The sequence below is a fragment of the Eubalaena glacialis genome, chromosome 2, assembly GCF_028564815.1.
Source record: "Eubalaena glacialis isolate mEubGla1 chromosome 2, mEubGla1.1.hap2.+ XY, whole genome shotgun sequence".
Lineage (NCBI taxonomy): Eukaryota > Metazoa > Chordata > Mammalia > Artiodactyla > Balaenidae > Eubalaena > Eubalaena glacialis.
Window position 1 is genome coordinate 14,245,467 of NC_083717.1, and position 20,378 is coordinate 14,265,844.

The 20,378-nt window shown below is 38.0% G+C and overlaps 1 protein-coding gene across 10 annotated transcripts in view; it reads right to left on the minus strand.

Annotated features, from left to right (window-relative positions):
- The window catches only part of MLLT10 (MLLT10 histone lysine methyltransferase DOT1L cofactor), a 246,892-nt gene that overhangs the window by 190,293 nt on the left and 36,221 nt on the right, over window positions 1-20,378 (minus strand). For all 10 annotated transcript variants that reach the window (XR_009699476.1, XM_061181604.1, XM_061181607.1 and 7 more), the window contains one exon: window positions 5,085-5,139. Coding sequence is in view for 8 of the 10 variants with exons in the window: in XM_061181604.1 (XP_061037587.1) it covers window positions 5,085-5,139 (55 nt within the window). In the remaining 2 variants the exon portion in view is untranslated. The remainder of the gene's footprint in view (window positions 1-5,084; window positions 5,140-20,378) is intronic.

Here is a 20,378-nt window from a genome sequence, read left to right on the forward strand (position 1 = left end):
ACAGGTTCGATCCCTGGTTGGGGAACGCCCGGCACAGCCAAAAAAAAAAAGAATATGAATAGGTATTCTTCCAAAGAAGATTTACAAATGGCCAACAAGCACATGAAAAAGTGCTCAACATCATTCATGATTAGAGAAATGCAAATCAAAACCACAATGAGGTACCACTTCATATCCACTAGGATAGCTATAATTCTAAAAATTCAGAAAATATTAAGTGTTGGTGATAATGCGAAGGAAATGGATCCCTCATACACTGCTTGTGGGAATGTAAAAATGGTGCAGCCACTATGAAAAACAGTTTGGTGGTTCCTTGAAAAGTTAAATATAGAAGCACCATATGACCCATCAACGCCACTAGTAGTATATACCCCCCAAAATACCAATGTTCTAACATCTATACCAGTGTTCACAGCAGCACTATTCACAACAGCAAAGAGATAGAAACAACCCAAATGTCTTTCAACGAATGAAAGGATAGATAAAATGTGGCCTGTATATATACAATGGGATATCAGTCAGCCATAAAGAGGAATGAAGTACTAATACAGACTGCAACGTTGCTGAACCTGAAAATGGATCTAGACACTGATCAACAGCTGTTAACACACACACACACACACACACACACACACACACAAAAAAAACAAATATCATACGCCTCCTGAAGGAAATATACAACACTATCTATGAAGTATTCTTGACCCCACAATAAACTGATTATGATCAAGTCTCTGAATATATCTAACTACTAATGTACAGAAAATACACGGAACAAAGTGACATGTTAAAACACACACACACACACACACACACACACACCATCTAAGATTAATCAACAAAGTCTGCTGTGTACAAACTCTACAGGACAAATGACCCAGATTTTTTCCATAAGTAAACTGACCAAGGGGGAAAGAAGACAAAGGAGATTACAGAGAGACCTAAGAGACATACCAAGCTACTGCAATGTATGCACCTTATTTGGATCCAGCTTATGGACCTTATGGGATCCTGATTCAACAACTATAAAAGAAAACAGGAGACAATCAGGAAATTCTGAACAATGACTAGATATTTGATGGGTTTAGGAAATCCTTGTCAATTATTTTAGGTGTGATAATATATTGTGCATTTTTAAAATATACACGTAAACTAGAAATGCTCACAGAATTCAAAATAATCAGAAGACTGGGGTAGGGAAGGGTATAGAAGAAACAGCTGGCCATGACTTGGTCACTGTTAAAGCTAGGTACCAAGGTGGGGATTCTCTCTACTTGTATGTATGCTTGAAATTTTTCAATAATAAAATTATTTTTTTAATATACCTGTAAAAATTTACCACTTTAGTATCTCTGATGTCCATTCCCTCATTTTTATCCCTCCTCCTACTTCTGTCTCAAACAGTTCCTCAGTATCTCTCCCTTGGACTTGCTACAATAAAGCAGAGTCTTATCTCTGTGGAGTGTAGATTCTAACATCAGAGTATAAAACCCAAAAAAGTATGTATAATCAAAACTATCCTTGAAGAACCCCTTAAAATCCCAATAGAGAAAGTGCATGACACTGTACATCATTTTGAATACACAACCCTGCTTTATTCAAGTTCTTCTAACTGTGCTGTCAGATAGTATCTATCAATGATCCTCAACTCATTTTAAAACTTCCTCTTCAAGAATATAAGTAAGCCGACATCACCTCTTGCCTGGCCCCCTCAATAATAGTATACTTCATGTCTTTGTCAGCGATGGTTGGGAAAGCTTTACAATAATTCACAAGGGATTTCCATATAGGTTTGCCTAGAGCTCAGTGAGTAAAATGGCAGACTGAATTACCTCCATAATTTATTTTTTTTCTATCTCCCCCCACCCGCTAGGCCATATAGCTGGTTTTAAGTATGTTAAATGCACTCATCATCCAGCTTCGCCTTTCTTTTTTATAGTTGGTCTGGTCTCATATCCTTCCAATCCATTTACCACAATGCTGTCAGAGTGATCTTTCTAAAACAGAAAACTCATATGTTATACCTCAGTTTCAGGGGCTCCCCATAATCAACAGGATCAAGTCCTTAGTATGAAAGGGTGGAGCAGGGGTGGAGAAGAAAGAAGGAGGGGGAAGGTGGGGAAGGAGGGAGGGAAGGCAAGCCAAGGCAAGGGGAGGGGAGGAAGGAAGGAAAAGGATGAGCAGGGGAAAGGGAAAAGAAAGAAAATCTTGCCTATACCATCAGCTCCACCTCTCAGAAGGGCTACTATTCAAACTTTACAATGCAAATCCCTGATATACCTGTGTCTTTTATCATTTACTTCTCACTTTGCCTATAATAACCCACTTTTCACACATCAGTCTATGTTAAAACACTTACCTTCAACAACTGAGAACTATGGAGTGATTGACATTGAAGAAAAGTAACAGTTAAATTGAAAAATTCCTAATCCTGATCACCAGAAAAACTAAAATTTGGAACATATTTTCTGGTATGAAAAATGGGTACTAGATATTAAAGAACAGCATCATTGATACTATATACATCAGGTACATTGTGAGGTTTTGTTAACCAGTCTGGAAATACAATTGGCATTTCTATAATAAAATGCATACCAGGTTCCAAAATAATTTTGGAACACAATTTAGTCAGAATTTTTAAAATACACATCAAATTTAGAGTATAAGAAAGATGGCATTGCAAATCAATATGAAAAAATGAACTGTTCAATAAATGGAGATGGGACAAATGGTAGCATTTTATCATCTAGGAAAAAATTAAGCTGGAACCATACCTCACATTGTATTAGCTGGATACATTCCAAATGTATCAAAGATTAAACTGTTAAAAAAAAAAAAAAGAAAAGAAAAGAAAGAAACTATGAAAATACTAAAGGAGGGAGGGGCTTCCCTGGTGACACAGTGGTTAAGAATCCACCTGCCAATGCAGGGGACACAGGTTCGAGCCCTGGTCCAAGAAGATCCCACGTGCCGTAGAGCAACTAGGCCCATGCGCCGCAACTACTGAGCCTGCGCTCTAGAGCCTGCGAGCCACAACTACTGAGCCTCTGTGCCACAACTACTGAAGCCCGCGCTCCTAGAGTCCCTGCTCAGCAACAAGAGAAGCCACCACAACGAGAAGCACGCGCACCGCAACAAAGAGTAGACCCTGCTCGCCGCAACTAGAGAAAGCCCGCGTGCAGCAACGAAGACCCAACATAGCCAAAAATAAATAAATAAAATAAAATAAATAAATTTACTGAAAAAAAAGAAATACTAGAGGAGGGAGTTCCCTGGTGGTCCAGTGGTTAGGACTCTGCGTTTCCACTGCAGGGGGCACAGGTTCACTCGCTGGTCGGGGAACAATCCTACATGCAATGCGTTGCGGCCAAGAAAAAAAAAAAAGCTAAAGGAAAACCATGAAAGAATTCCTTTATAACTTTGAAGCAGGGAAAGCCTTAACTAATGGTTCAAAACACAGAAACCAAGAAAGACAAGATTAAGAAATTCACCTAAATAAAAATCAAAATTTTCTGCATGAGAAAAAGCCACATGAGCAAGATCAACAACAGGGCCAAAACTAGTCCAACTCATCACAAAAGCCTAATATATGAGGTACTCCTATGAAAGCTTCAACAAATCAAAAAGGAAAAAATCAACAACCAAACAGAAAAAGAACAGATCACAGATGGGACAATACCAGTTGAACTGCTCTTAAAAACATGAAAAGATACTCAGATTCACTCATAATAAGAGAAACGCAAAATGCATGGTTTGAGACACCAACTTTCATCTACTGGATTACGAAAGATGTGTGCTGCTGGGAACACAAATTGGTACCACCACTAAAGAGAATAATTTGGGAATATCTACCAAAATTAATTGTAAAATCTCTTTGACCTAACAGTTCCACTGTTGGGAATTAATAAAATCCTACAGATGTCTTTGCATAGAAGCAAAATGACATATATACAAGCATTAGTCATAAAAGCAAAAGATTAGAAACAGGCAGCTGATTACATAACATATGATAATAAAGAAAGCTCTATACTGATAATAGATCAACTGTTCAGGGAAAAACTTAAGATGCAAGAGAGTATATATAATATTCATCCATTTGTATAAAACTGCAGAGAATTTTTGTTTCCTCATATTTATTTGTGTATCCAAAAAAGTAGTAACAGCAACTATGTTGGTGGCAGAAACTGTACTGAGAAACTGTGCAGATAATGGTGAACAGGAGTGGGAGCGAGGATTTTTAATATTTAAAATTTTGGATAATGTGACTTATAGTCTAAACATTAGATTTAAATATTTATATATATGTATATAGTGCTAGCCAAAAACACTGTATTTTCCCCTTTTTTTTTACTCATGCCATGAAACTATTCTATGCCAAAAATACTTTAGAGCTGGCTTCCCAAAACGTAAGTATATACTAATAGTACTAGTTTTATCTCTACTATTTTGAGTTTCTTCATCAGTTACTTAATTTTCATAAAATGCCACAGTTTAATAAATTGATGTCTACACATTTAAGAATGGTACTGAGCTATAAAGAAACATGGATTTCTCTAAGAAAGGTAACTAAAAATGGAAATGAAAATTAGAAATACAAAAGGGGTCTTATGAAAGCACACCAAAATTTAACAGAAGTCAGAATTTGTTTATATTCAAGCAACAAGGATCCACAGGGTGTTAAAATTAACATGCATTAGAAACATCATTTGTCTAGCAATACACAAAACAGGAGAAAAAGAATCTAAAACAGATTTTTATCTCTAACAAAGAAAAAAAAGAAAGTGGCTTTTCCCAACAGTAATATAAGAAACTGTATCCATTTAAAAAAAAAAAAATCAAGATTTTAATTAGAAGTATGTGGATCATTCTGCACCAAAACAAAACAAAACTTAAGTTTGTCCAGAAAGTAGAAAAGTTGTTTCAATTTTTAAAAATTCATAAATTACATCCAGTACTGTTAAAAATATTTGAGCAGCAAACACTTTGATATAATATGAATTACCAGATATTTTAAAATACATCTGCACTCCAGTGTTCAAGAAAATTTTCAAGAGAAAATGTTCAAGAGAATTCTCTGCACTTACCGCCATTATCTGTTCTTTTTAAAGCTCCATCCTTATGAGGACACAGTTCACATCTCTATTAAAGGGGGGGGGGGGGGGGGACAAAGAGATTTTTCAGATTACCAAAGTATAACATCTTCCCTGTAACTTCAAAACTATTAAAAATATGGTAGTGGCATTTGCACTAGTTGCCACCAAGAGTGTATCAGAAAGATCCTCACAAAGTAATTCTCCTTGACATTTGATCTTACTCAGAGTACCACACAACAACTTTTAAAAAGTAATTTTACTTAACATTTAAATTCCTGCCACAATTTTTTTTCTAATGTTACATTAATAAAAATAAAAAGATTCTCTCAACATAGGATTGGGGCACAGTTTTTAACCTTTGCCTCTACTCCTTTGCTTTCTGAGTAGAATCAACCAGGATTATTACATACTCAGTTGGATCTGGTTTCTCCTGAAATAAAGAGCCAAACTCAAATTCAGAATTTTGATTCAAGTAGGAAGGCATGATCTCACATGTGCTGACCTGCCTTTGGAAGGAAAGAACTGCTCTAATTATTCTAGTTACTCTTTTCATTCACAGCACAATGATACTCAGAATTATTATGGATCCCTCTCTACCATTCCCACAATTTAAAACCAGAAATAAACACCAAGCCAGTATTGCCATTTCTTTTCACTACTGACAAGAAGACTGAAATAATTGTAAAAATAATAAAGAGTTTCAGTGGCACTGTCTTACTATGAAGACTACACTCCTAGAAATCATATATGACTACTTATTATTTGTACCCTACCTTACTCTCCAAAGAGGTTTGAAGCATATAATATAGCAATATAAATGAGTTACAAAGGAAAATACGAGCAGGAAATTAAAATAAAATAGTGAATAAGCACGCAATAAGCTGGTAGGGAGGTTAAAGGACAAAAGTAGTAAAAATCATCTACATCCACAATAAGCAGTTAAGGGATACACAAAACAATTAGATGTAAACTATGATATCAAAAACAGTAATCATGGGCTTCCTTGGCGGCGCAGTGGCTAAGAATCCACCTGCCAATGCAGGGGACACGGGTTCGAGCCCTGGTCCGGGAAGATCCCACATGCCGCAGAGCAACTAAACCCGTGCACCACAACTACTGACTCTGCACTCCAGAGCCCGCGAGCCACAACTACTGAAGCCCGCGTGCCTAGAGCCCATGCTCTGCAACAAGAGGAGCCACCGCAATGAGAAGCCCGCGCACTGCAACGAAGAGTATCTCCCACTCGCCACAACTAGAGAGAAAGCCTGCATGCAGCAATGAAGACCCAATGCAGCCAACGATAAATTAATTAATTTAAAAAAAAAAAACAGTAATCATGAGGGGAGGAGAATACAGATGCAGGGTTTTTTAAATGCATTTGAAATTAAGAGATCAGCAACTTAAAACAATCCCATATATATATATAGACTGCTATACCAAATCCTCATGGTAACTGCAAGCCAAAAATCTATGATAGATATACACATAAAAAAGAAAAAGAAATCCAACCATAACCCAAAAGATAGTCATCAAATCACGAGAAGAAAACAAGAGAAGAAGAAGAATGGGAAAAAAAGACCTACAAAAACAAATCCAAAACAACAAAATGGCAATAAGAACATACATATCGATAATTACCTTAAATGTAAATGGACTAAATGCTCCAACCAAAAGACATGGCCTGGCTGAATAGATACAGAAACAAGACCCACATATACGCTGCCTACAACAGACTCACTTCAGATCTAGAGACACACACATACTCAAAGTGAGGGGGTAGAAAAGGTATTCCATGCAAACGGAAAAATCAAAAGAAAGCTGGAGCAGCAATACCAGTATCAGACAAAACAGACTTTAAAATAAAGACTGTTACGAGAGACAAAGAACACTACATAATGATCATGGGATCAGTCCAAAAAGAGGATATAACAATTATAAACGTATACGTACCCAACATACGAACACCTAAATATACAATTCAAACACTAATGAACATAAAATGAGAAACTGACAGGAATACAATAATGGTAAGGGATTTTCAACTCCCCACTTACATCAACGGCCAGATCATCCAGACAGAAAAACACTAAGTAAACACTGGCCTAAAATGACACATTACAGCAGATGCACCTAACTGATACACAGAGAGAGAGATGTATATTTATATATATGAGCACTCCATCTGAAAGCAGCAGAATACATTCTTTTCAAGCGCACATGCAACATTCTCCAGGATAGATCACGTACATACTAGGCCACAAAACGAGCCTCAGTAAATTTTAAGAAAACTGAAATCATAAAATCATATCAAGCATTTTTTACAACACTATGAGATTGGAAATCAACTACAAGAAAAAAACTATGAAAAACACAAACATGTGGAGGCTAAACAATACGCTACTAAACAACCAATGGATCACTAGCGAAATCAAAAGAGAAAATTAAAAAATACCAAGAGACATGGGACTTCCCTGGTGGCGCAGTGGTTAAGAATCCACCTGCCAATGCAGGGGACATGGGTTCGAGCCCTGGTCCAGGAAGATCCCACATGCCGCGGAGCAATTAAGTCCATGCGCCACAACTACTGAGCTTGCGCTCTAGAGCCCGCAGGCCACAACTACTGAGCCCGCAGGCCACAACTACTGAGCCTGTGTGCCACAACTACAGAAGCCCGCGTGCCACAACTACAGAAGCCTGCGTGCCTAGAGCCCGTGTTCCGCAACAAAGAGAAGCCACCCCAAGAGAAGCCCACGCACCGCAACGAAGAGTAGCCCCCACTCGCCACAACTAGAGAAAGCCCGCGCGCAGCAATGAAGACCCAACACAGCCACAAAAATAAATAAATAAATAAGTAAATAAATAAATAAAGTGCAAATTTAAAAAAAAAATACCAAGAGACAAATGAAAACAAAAACATGATGATCCAGAGAGTTCCCTGGTGGCCTAGTGGTTAGGATTCCAGGCTTTCACTGCATGGTCCAGGTTCAATCCATGGACAAGGAACTGAGATCCCACAAGCCACGTGATGTGGTCAAAAAAGAAAAAAAAAAAAAACACAGGATGATCCAAAACGTATGGGATACAGCAAAAGCAGTTGCAAAAAAGGGAAGTTTATAGCAATACAAGCTTGTACCTCAGGAAACAAAAAAATCTCAAATAAACAACCTAACTTTACATCTAAAGCAACTAGAGAAAGAAGAACAAACAAAACCCAACATTAGTAGAAGGAAAGAAATCATAAGGATCAGAGCAAAAATAAATGAAATAGAAATGGAGAAAATAGAAAAGATCAATAAAATTAAGCTGGTTCTTTGAAAAGATAAACAAAAGTGATAAACCTTTAGCCAAACTCATCAAGAAAAAAAGGGAGGACTTCCCTGGTGGTCCAGTGGTTAAGATCTCCACTGCAGGAGGCAGAGGTTCAATCCCTGTTCAGGGAAGCTCCACATGCCGTGGCGTGTGGCCAAAAAAATTCAAAAAGAAAAAAGAAAAAAGGGAGAGGGCTCAAATCAATAAAATGAGAAATGAAAAAAGTTACAACTGACAGGACAGAAATACAAAGAATCATAAACTACTACTACTACTAGCAACTATACACAACTAAAATGGAAAACCTAGAAGAGATGGACAAATTCTTAGAAAGGTACAGTCTCCCAAGACTGAAGCAGGAAGAAGTAGAAAATATGAACAGACCAAGTACTGAAATTGAATCAGTAACTTAAAAACTCCCAACAAGAAATTCCCTGGCGGTCCAGTGGTTAGGACTCTGCACTTTCACTGCTGAGGGCCCGGGTTCGATCCCTGGTCAGGGAACTAAGATCCCGCAAGCTATGCAGTGCAGCCAAAACAAAAAAAAAAGTTAAAATACATAAAAAATAAAAGCTCCCAACAAACAAAAGTCTAGGACCAGATGGCTTCACAGGTGAATTCTACCAAACATTCAAATATTTAAAGAAGAGTTAACACCTATCCTTCTTAAACTATTCCAAAAAACAGCAGAGGAAGGAACACTTCCAAAGTCATTCTATGAGGCCACCATCACCCTGATACCAAAACCAAAGATATCACAAAAAAAAAATTGCAGGCCATTATCACTGATGAACATAGATACAAAAATCCTCAACAAAATAGTAGCAAACCATATCTAACAATACAAAAGAATTATACACCATGATCAAGTGGGATTTATCCAAGGGATGCAAGGGTTTTTCAATATCCACAAATTAATCAATGTGTTATATAACACATTAACAAATTGAAGAATAAAAATCATACCATCATCTCAATATATGGAGAAAAAGCTTTTGATAAAGTTCAACGTCCATTTATGCTCCCCAGAAAGTGAGCAGAAAGGAAACCTACCTCAACATAATAAAGGCCATATATGAAAAACCCACTGCTAACATCATACTCAATGATGAAAAGCTGAAAACATTTCCTCTAAGATCAGGAATAAAAGAAGGATTCCCAATTTCGCTATTCAACATTGTTTTCTAAGTTCTAACCACAGCAGTCAAAGAAAAAAACAAAAAAAGAAAGAAAAGGAATGCAAATTAGAAAAGAAGTAAAAATGTCACTGTTTGAAGATGGCATGATACTCCACATAGAAAATCCTGAAGGGCTTCCCTGGTGGCGCAGTGGTTAAGAATCCACCTGGCGATGCAGGGGACACGGGTTGGAGCCCTGGTCCGGGAAGATCCCACATGACGCGGAACAACTAGGCCCGTGAGCCACAACTACTGAGCCTGTGCTCTAGAGCCCACGAGCCATAACTACTGAGCCCGCATGCCACAACTACTGGATCCCGCACGCCTAGTGCCCGTGCTCCACAAGAGAAGCCACCGAAACAACAAAGAGTAGCCCACGCTCGCCGCAACTATAGAAAGCCTGTGCACAGCAATGAAGACCCAACACTGCCAAAAATAAATAAATTAAATAAATTAATTTTTTAAAAAAAGAAAATCCTGAAGACGTTACCAGAAAACTACTAGAGCTCATCAATGAAATTCAGGAAAGTTGCAGGGAACAAAACTAATATACAGGACTTGCCTGGTAGCGTAGTGGTTAAGACTCCACCTGCCAATGCAGGGGACAAGGGTTTGAATCCTGGTCCGGGAAGATCCCACATGCTGCAGAGCAACTAAGCCCATGTGCCACAACTACTGAGCCTGTATGCCACAACTACTGAGCCTGTGCCCTAGAGCCCGTGAGCTACAACTACTGAAGCCTGCGCACCTAGAGCCTGTGCTCTGCAACAAGAGAAGCCACCGCAATGAGAAGCCTGCTCACCACAACAAAGAGTAGCCCCTACTAGCCGTAACTAGAGAAAGCCCATGCACAGCAATAAAGACCCAATGCAGCCAAAAAAAAACCTAATATACAGAAATCTGCTACATTTCTATACACTAACAACAAACTATCAAAAAGAGAAATTAAGGAAACAATTCCATTTACCACTGCATCAAAAAGAATAAAATACCTAGGAGGTAAAAGACCTGTACTCAGAAAACTATAAGACACTGATGAAAGAAACTGAAGATGACACAAACAGATGGAAAGATGTTCTTGGATTGGAAGAATTAATATTGTTAAAATGACCATACTACCCAAGGCAATCTACAGGCTCAATGAAATCCCTACCAAATGAGTAATGGCATTTTTCACAGAACTAGAACAGATGATTTTTTAATTTCTATGGAAACATAAAAGACCCCAAATAGACAAAACAATCTTGAGAAAGAAGAACAGAGCTGGAGGAATCCCACTCCCTGACTTCAGACTGTACTACGAAGCTACAAACAGTATGGTACTGGCAAAAAAAAAAAAAAAACAGACACATAGGTCAATGGAACAGAATAGAGAGCCCAGAAATAAACCCACATACCTATAGTCAATCTATGACAAAGGAGGCAAGAATACACAATGGAGAAAAGACAGTCTCTTCAATAAAAGGTGTTGGTAACACGGGACAGCTACATATAAAAGAAGAAAATTAGAACATTCTCTAACACCATATACAAAAATAAACTCAAAATGGATTAAAGACCTATATTTAAGGCAAGATACTATAAAATTCCTAGAGTAAAACAGGCAGAACATTCTTTGACATAAATCACACCAATTTTTTTTAATCTGTGTTCTAAAACAAAGGAAACAAAAGCAAAAATAAACAAATAAGACCTAATTAAACTTAAAAGCTTTTGCACATCAAAGGAAACCATAGACAAAACAAAAGACAACCTGCTGAATGGGAGAAATATTTGCAAACGATGTGACTGATAAGGGGTTAATACCCAACATATATAAACAGCTCATGCAACTCAACATCAAAAAACCACCCAATTGAAAAATGGGCAGAAGGGGACTTCCCTGGTGGCACAGTGGATAGGAATCTGCCTGCCAATGCAGGGGACACGGGTTCGAGCCCTGGTCCCAGAAGATCCCACATGCCGCAGAGCAACTAAGCCCGTGAGCCACAACTACTAAGCCTGCGCTCTAGAGCCCGTGAACCACAACTACCGAGCCCTCATGCCACAACTACTGAAACCCATGTGCCTACAGCCTGTGCTCCACAACAGAAGAAGCCACCACAATGAGAAGCCCGCACACCGCAATGAAGAGTCACTCCCGCTCGCCACAACTAGAAAAAGCTCGCACACAGCAACAAAGACCCAATGCAGCCAAAAATAAATGAATTTAAAAAAAAAAAAAAAGGAGGCAGAAGAACTGAACATTTTTCCAAAGAGGAAATGCAGATGGCCAACAGGCACATGAAAAGATGCTCAATATCACTAATTATTAGAGAAATGCAAATCAAAACTACAATGAGATATCACCTCACACTGGTCAGAATGGCCATCATTAAAAAGTCTACAAATAGGAGTTCCCTGGTGGTCCAGTGGTTAAGAATCCGCCTTCCAATGCAGAGGACGCGGGTTCGATCCCTGGGCAAGGAACTAAGATCCCACATGCCACAGGGCAACTAAGCCCATGCGCCACAACTACCAAGCCCCGCGCACTCTGTAGCTTACACACCACAACTAGAAAGAAGCCTGCACGCCAAAACTAGAGAGAAGCCCGCGCACCACAACAAAGATCTTGCGTGCCACAACTAAGACCCAATGCAGCCAAATAAATAAATTTAAAAAAAAATTTTTTTAAATCAATGAAAGCATTCTGTGAGAATCAATGCACTATATGAAATTTACAATAAAGACAACAGTATCATTCATTATAAAAAAAGAAAAAGGAAAAATACTGATTCAATTACTTCACTTCTAGAGAACCAAAGGAAATATGATAGAAATGGCAATTATTAAGTACTATGTATTATCTTTATATCACTTACACTTTAATTTCAAGACATGAAAAGATGTGTACAGAAATATTTCATATCACTGTTTATGACTATAAAGTTTTTATTATAAGTCCAACTGTATAACAATGAGGGAACTAATGCTATATTCACAAAGATTTTAAATGAGTTATAAAATGCAGAGAAGAAAATTCTAAAAGAAAACTACATGCTAATAAGTAAAATACTATTACTATGTCTTTACCTTTAGTCTTTTACTAAAGGTAAAAATAGATATATAGAAGACTTGAGAGAAAGAAATAATTACAGAAAAAGAAGGTTAAGTTGTAATTAGAGGCTATACCCTAAGCTCAGGAAAAAAGAATCAGGTTCTGGACAACAGAGATTCCAGACCCTACAGTAAACTAATCCAACCTGAAAAGTTTCACAGGGCAGGCTTGCAGCTATACATGTTACTATTAAAATTCCACAGATGCATTCTTATTTAATAAGTGAGAGGTACTGTTAAAATGCACATGTAAATCCTGTAAGAGGGTACACAGATTATAAGGAGACCAAAAAAAAAAAAAAAGCACACATTAAAGATCTTTTTTTTTTTTCTATTTTATACATAGTAGTTTGTATCTCTTAATCCCCTGCCTTGCCCCTCCCCCGCTCCTCCCTTCCCCACTGGTAAACACTTGTTTGTTCTTGGCATCTGTGAGTCTGTTTCTGTTTTGTTTGTTTCTATATTATTTTACTATTTATTTATTTATTTGGCTGCGTCGGGTCTTAGTTGTGGCACGCAAGATCTTTGTTGCGGTGCGCGGGCTTCTTCAGGACCTTCATTGAGGCGTGCGGGATCTTAGTTGTGGCATGTGACTTCTAATTCCCTGACTAGGGATTGAACCAGGCCCCGTGCATTGGGAGTGCAGAGTCTTAGCCATTGGACTACCAGGGAAGTCCCTCTGTTTTGTTATATACATTCATTTGATTTATTTTTTGGATTCCAAGATCTCACATTTTAACAAAGGGGGGGGGGGGAAACGTTTTAACTGAAACGGTCCAAACAAGCGGAAGTTATTTAAGGCAGTTCCTTCTTTTTTACATCATGTAGTATAGTAAGCAAGCATGCAACTACTTTCCATCTTTATAACGCAGGCATCAATTTCCAAATACTTTTTCTACTGTTTCTTTTCCAAAGTATAAAACTCAGTATACTTCACTAAATCAAGTTCACCCAAAATACTGACTTTTAGGAGGCTGTGGCTATTAACAAGCCATTCAGCTATACTGGTTTACTCAGACTTCGAACACCATTGTATTACAGAAAGCAGCAAGATAATAATTATTTTTTTTTAAAAAGTATAGGCTAAATAAGAATAAATTCAAGCTTTAAGTTTGATCTTCCTCATATAAAAGATGTAATTGTGGCATAAAGAAGTATGTGTAGGATAAAACATTTACCATCATTACTTCTTCTTTTAGGCAAAAAATAAAAATACATATTAATTAACCTATTTTTTCTTGTGTTTTAGAAAGACTCATGACTACCAGAGTAGAAATAAGCACCCAGAGCACCCAGGCTGGGGTCTCCGAACAGCATTTCCCAAAGGAACCAGAACTACTGAAAGAAGTGGATGATTCTAGGTCTAGGTCAAGTATGCCCTGAATACCTTGTTCTATCAAATAGCAAGAAAGCTATAAAAGACTGCTTTAGTCATGTCAAAAGGACCTATGGTCCAACCTAAAGAGGCTCCTGCTGGCCAAAGATGAAATCACTTAATGCTAACAGAGATAAAAACTGCAATAAACTGAAAACTACCAAATATTTTAAAATCCATCATAAAATGAATTTCTACTTCAAAAATTGCTGAGTGGACTGCCCTGGTGGCACAGTGGTTAAGAATCTGCCTGCCAATGCAGGAGACACTGGTTTGAGCCCTGGGCCGGGAAGATCCCACATGCTGTGGAGCAACTGGGCTAGTGCACCACAACTACTGAGCCTGCGCTCTAGAGCCCATGAGCCACAACTACTGAGCCCACGTGCCACAGCTACTGAAGCTCACGCACCTAGAGTCCGTGCTCTGCAACAAGAGAAGCCACCGCAATGAGAAGCCCACGCACCACAACGAAGAGCAGCCCCCGCTCGCAGCAACTAGAGAAAGCCTGCATGCAGCAACGAAGACCCAACGCAGCAATCAATCAATAAATAAATATTAAAACAAAAAGAAAAGAACTAAATAGGGAATTCCCTGGTGGTCCAGTATTAAAGAATCCGCCTTCCAATGCAGGGGATGCGGGTTCGATCCCTGGTCAGGGAACTAAGATCCCACATGCCGCGGGGCAACTTAGCCCGCACACCATAACTACTGAGCTCGCACGCCTCAACTAGAGTCCGCGTGCCGCAAACTACAGAGCCCATGTGCTCTGGAACCCACTCATGACAACTAGAGAGCCCCCATGCCCTGGAACTTGCGTGCCACAACTAGAGAAGAGAAAACCCACACGCCACAACTAGAGAGAAGCCCACGCGCTGCAACAGAAGATCCCACATGCCTCAACAAAGATCCTGCGTGCTGCAAATAAGACCCGATGCAGCCAAAAATAAAGAAAATAAATAATAAATAAATCTTTAAAAAAAAAAAGAACTAAATAAAAATTCTTAAACTTAAAAATATACATGAAGTGAAAAAATTCATTGGATGGGCTTAACAACAGAATCAAGATGACAAAGGAAAGAGTCAGTGAGCTTGAAGCTACATCAATAGATAGGATCTACCTGAAAAAGAGAAAACGGTGAAAAAAATGAACAGAGCTTTAGGGACCTATTGAACAGTATCAAGAAGCCACCATGTATAATTGAAGGCCTGGAAGAGGAGGAGGACGTGAGGGAGAGAATATTAATATGAGAATATGGCAGTAAAGAAAATTTTGAAAAAATAATGGATGAAAATTTCCTCTATTTGAAGACAAATTTATGGATTCCAGAAGCACAGTGAATCCCAAACAAGCAAAACTGCTTCATGAAAAGCAAACAAAAGTCTTCAAGAGGCAGCCAAAAGAAAATGACACACCAAAGACAGGGAAACAGTGATTGAATTAACAGCTGATCTCTCATCATAAACTATGGAAGTCAAAACAGTAAAACAAACATCTCTAAAGTGCTTGAAGAAAAAGAACTGTCAATCCAGAATTCTGTATCTAACTAATATATCCTTCAAAATGAAGGTGAAACAAACGTTTTTAGGTAAGAAAGAGCACACAGAATTCATCACCAGAAGATATGGACTACAATAAAGGCTAAAAGAAATTCTTTGGAATAAAGGGAAATGGTACTAGATGAAAAACACAAACCTTCAGGAGGCAAAGAAGAACACCATAAATGGTAAATATCTGGGTAAATATTGGGTTGGCCAAAAAGTTCGTTTGGGTTTTTTCGTAAGAGCTTATGGAAAAACCCGAACAAACTTTTTGGCCAACCCAATATAAAAGACTTTTAGTTCTTAAATTCTTAAAAATACATATGATTACTGAAAGCAAAAATTGCAATACTGTCTTCTGGGGTTTATAATATATGTAGCTCTAATACATATGACAATAGACAACAGCATAAGTAACAATGGACAGAGGTGATGTGATGTAAAAGAATCTCTACAGTACAAGATTTCTACACTTTACAAGAAGTGATACAATATTAACTGTAAGTGGGTACGCTAAATAGACTGTAAAAAAGGTAAGGAAATATACTGAAATTGCTAGAGAAACACTAAGAAACTAATGCAAACAGAAATAGCTCTACAAACTGATGCATTAAAAATTCTCTACATGCAAAAAATTAAGTTGGACCCCTTATTCATATGATATATAAAAAAACTCAAAATGGATCATATACTTAAATGTAAGAGCTAACACTATAAAACTCTTAGAATGAAACTGGAGTAAATTCTTCATGACTCAGGGTTGGATAATGGTTTCTTAGATACAACACCAAAAGCAGAGGCAACAAGAGAAATAATAGATAAATTGGAATTTTCCGAACCTAAAACCTTTTGTTCTGCAAATGATACCATCAAGTAAAAAACCCCATAGAATAAAACACTTACAAGATATATATCTGATAAGGGACTTACACCCAGAACATATAAAGAGCTCTATAACTCAATAATAAAAAGATATATAGGGACTTCCCTGGTGGTCCAGTGGTTAAGACCCCATGCTTCCACTGCAGGGGGCTCGGGTTTGATCCCTGGTTAGGGAACTAAGATCCCACATGCTGCAAGGCATGGCCAAAATAAATAAATAAAACCTTAAAAAAAAAAAAAAGATAAATATCCTAATTAAAAACTGGGGCAAGGATATGAATAGCCATTTCTCCAAAGAAAACACATAAATGACCAAAACAAGCCCGTGAAAAGACGTCTAACATTCATTAAAGAAATACAAATCAGGCTTCCCTGGTGGTGCAGTGGTTAACAATCCACCTGCCAATGCAGGGGACACGGGTTCGAGCCCTGGTCCGGGAAGATCCCACATGCTTCGGAGCAACTAGGCCCGTGCACCACAACTGCTGAGCCTGCGCTCTAGAGCCCATGAACCACAACTGCTGAGTCCACGTGCCACAACTACTGAAGCCCGCGTGCCTAGAGCCCGTGCTCCACAACAAGAGAAGCCACTGCAATGAGAAGCCCGTGCACTGCAACCAAGAGTAGCCCCCACTCGCCACAACTAGAGAAAGCCCATGAGCAGCAACGAAGACCCAATGCAGCCAAAAGGAAATAATTAAAATAAATAAATTTAATTAAAAAAAAAAAAAGGAAATACAAATCAACACCACAATGAGATACCACGAGGATGGCTAAAATCAAAAGATAAACAATAACAGATAAACAAATCCTGTTGGCAAGAATGTGGAGAAATCAGAACCCTCGTATATCGCTGATGAGAGTTTAAAATGGTGTGGCTGCTTCGGCAGTTCCTCAAAAAGTTAAACACAGTTACCACATGGGTCAAAAATTCCACACCCAAAAGAAATGAAACCATACATCTACACAAAAACACGTATGGAAATGTTCAAAACAGCATTATTCAGAATAGCTAAAATATAGATAAAATCTAAATGCCGGTCAACTAATGAGTGAACAAATAAAATGTGCCAGATCCGTACAATGGAATGTTATTCAACAAAAAAAAGGAATAAAGTTCTAATACATGCTAAAACATGAGTGAACCTTAAAAACATTTTGCTAAAAGAAAAAAGCCACTCACACAAAGTCACCACCTAGTGTATGAGTCCATCTATATGAAATGTCCAGAACAGAGACAGAGATTAGATTACTGGTTGCCAGGAGTTGGAGAAGTTTGATAATGAGGAGTGGCTGCTAATGAACAAAGAAGCTTCTTTTTGAAGTGATAAAAATGTTCTAAAATTGATAATGGCAATAGCTGCACAATTCTGTCAATATAGTGAAAACTACTGAATTGTACACTTTAAATGGCTGAACTGTATGATATGTGAATTTTATATCATTAAAACCATTTTTTTAAAAGTAACTTTGGGGGACTTCCCTGGTGGCTCAGTGGTTAAGAAGAATCTGCCTGCCAATGCAGGGGACACAGGTTCAAGCCCTGGTGTGGGAAGATTCCACATGCCGTGTAGCAACTAAGCCCATGCGCCACAACTACTGAGCCTGCTCTCTAGAGCCCGCAAGCCACAACTACTGAGCCCATGCACCTAGAGCCCGTGCTCCACAACAAGAGAAGCCACCGCAATGAGAAGTCCATGCACTGCAATGAAGAGTAGCCCCCGCTCACCACAACTAGAGAAAGCCTGCGTGCAGCAACAAAGATCCAACGCAGCCCCCCCAAAAAAATTAATTAATTTTAAAAAAAGTAACTTTCAAATATATTAAAAAGAAAAAAAAATGAGACAAACAGAAAATAACTTCATAAAATGGTAGATGTAAACCCAATCACATATTTACATTAAATGTGAAGAGACTAAACTTAAGAGACTAGTTAAAAGGCAGAGTGTGTTGGCACAGATACAAAAGTGAAACCCAATTATACAATATATCATCTATAAGAGACATGCTCTAAATGAGACACAAACAGGTCTAAAGTAAATGGATAAAAAAAGATATACCATACAAATCGAAAGTATAAGATGGTGAGTAGCTATACTTAACATCACAAACAAAAGAGATTTCAAGACCTAGAAAATTAGTGATGATAAATGGGGACATTTCATAATGATAAATGTCAAACAATGAGCCATAATAACTATAAATGTGCACTTAATAACAATGCTTCAAAATATACATATAGCAAAAACCAACACAAGTACACAATTCCACAAACACAGTAAGATATTTTAACACTTCTGTCTCAGTAACTGACAAAATTAGACACCCACCCCCCAACAAAAATCAATAATCTGAGCAATACTAAAACCACAGTACACATTCCTTTCAGGTGACTACGGTACATTCACCACAACATAAGACACAATGAATTAAAAGGAATGAAATCATACGAAGGCAACTTCCCTGGTGGCGCAGTGGTTAAGAATCCACCTGCAATGCAGGGGCCATGGGTTCCAGCCCTAGTCTGGGAAGATCCCACATGCCATGGAGCAACTGAGCCCGTGCGCCACAACTACTGAGCCTGCGCTCTAGAGCCTACGAGCCACAAATACTGAGCCCACATGCTGCAACTACTGAAACCGACGGGCCTAGAGCCCGTGCTCCGCAACAAGAGAAGCCACTGCAATGAGAAGCCCGCGCACCTCAACGAAGCCCGCGAGCAGCAGCCAAGACCTAACGCAGCCAAAAATAAAATTAAAAAATAAAGAAAGAAAGAAATCTTACAAAGTATGTTCCCTGACCATGCTAGGGGAAAAAGCTATAAAATTAATTAATAACCTAAGATTTCACCTGAAGAATCTACAAAGGTGCAAACTAAACCCAAAGTGAGCAGAAGAAAGTAAATAGTAAAGAGCAGAAAAAAATGAGATAGAAACACTAAAGAAAATTTAAAATCAAAGATTGTCCTTTGGAAAGATAAACAAAGTTGATAAACTTCTAGCTAAACTAATTTAAAACATATACAAAAATTACCAATATCAGGAATAAAGAAGGAATTATCATTATAGAACCCACAGATACTAAAAAACCAAAGATTAACTTTACACTAACCAATTCAACAACTTAGATGAAATGGAAAAATGCCTTGAAAAATACAATTTACCAAAATTGACAACATGAAACAAAATCTGAAGAGCCCTTAAGTTGAATCCATCATCAAAATCCTTCCCCAAAATACAACTCTAGGCTCAGATTTTTTCACTGGTAAATTCCATCAAACACCAAGGAGAAAACAGAATCAATCTCACACAAACACTTCTAGAAAATAGACTACTTCTGAAATCATTTTCTAAGTTCAGCACCAAAAGTACTAATGAATATACCAATACTACCAAAACCTAAAAAGAAACTACAAAAAAAATTACAGACTAACATCTCTGAAGTACACAGATGCAAAAATATTTAATAAAAATACTAGCAATTTAAATCCTGCAATATAAAAAAAAAAAAATACACCATGACCAAGCAGAGTTTATCCCAGGAATACAAGGTTGATATAACATATGAAAATAAAACAATGAAATTCATATTAATTCTGCAAAAACATCACATAATCATCTCGACAGATGCAGAAAAGGCATTTGGCAAAACATCCATTCATGTCATAAACCGTCGCAAAACTAGGAAGAGAAGAGATCCTACTCAACCTGTTAATCATACCTTTTCATTCTGTATTTTTGATACTTTGAGGCCTTGCTGACCCTGGAGGGCTGTCCCTCCCAAGGCTAACTAATTCCTGGAGATAGCAAACAACTCCCCAGCTTGCTTTCATATGCAAACCAACCAACTAAAAGCTCATACCCCCAACCATCTCTATTTTACACTGGCTACTATATTCCCCTGCCC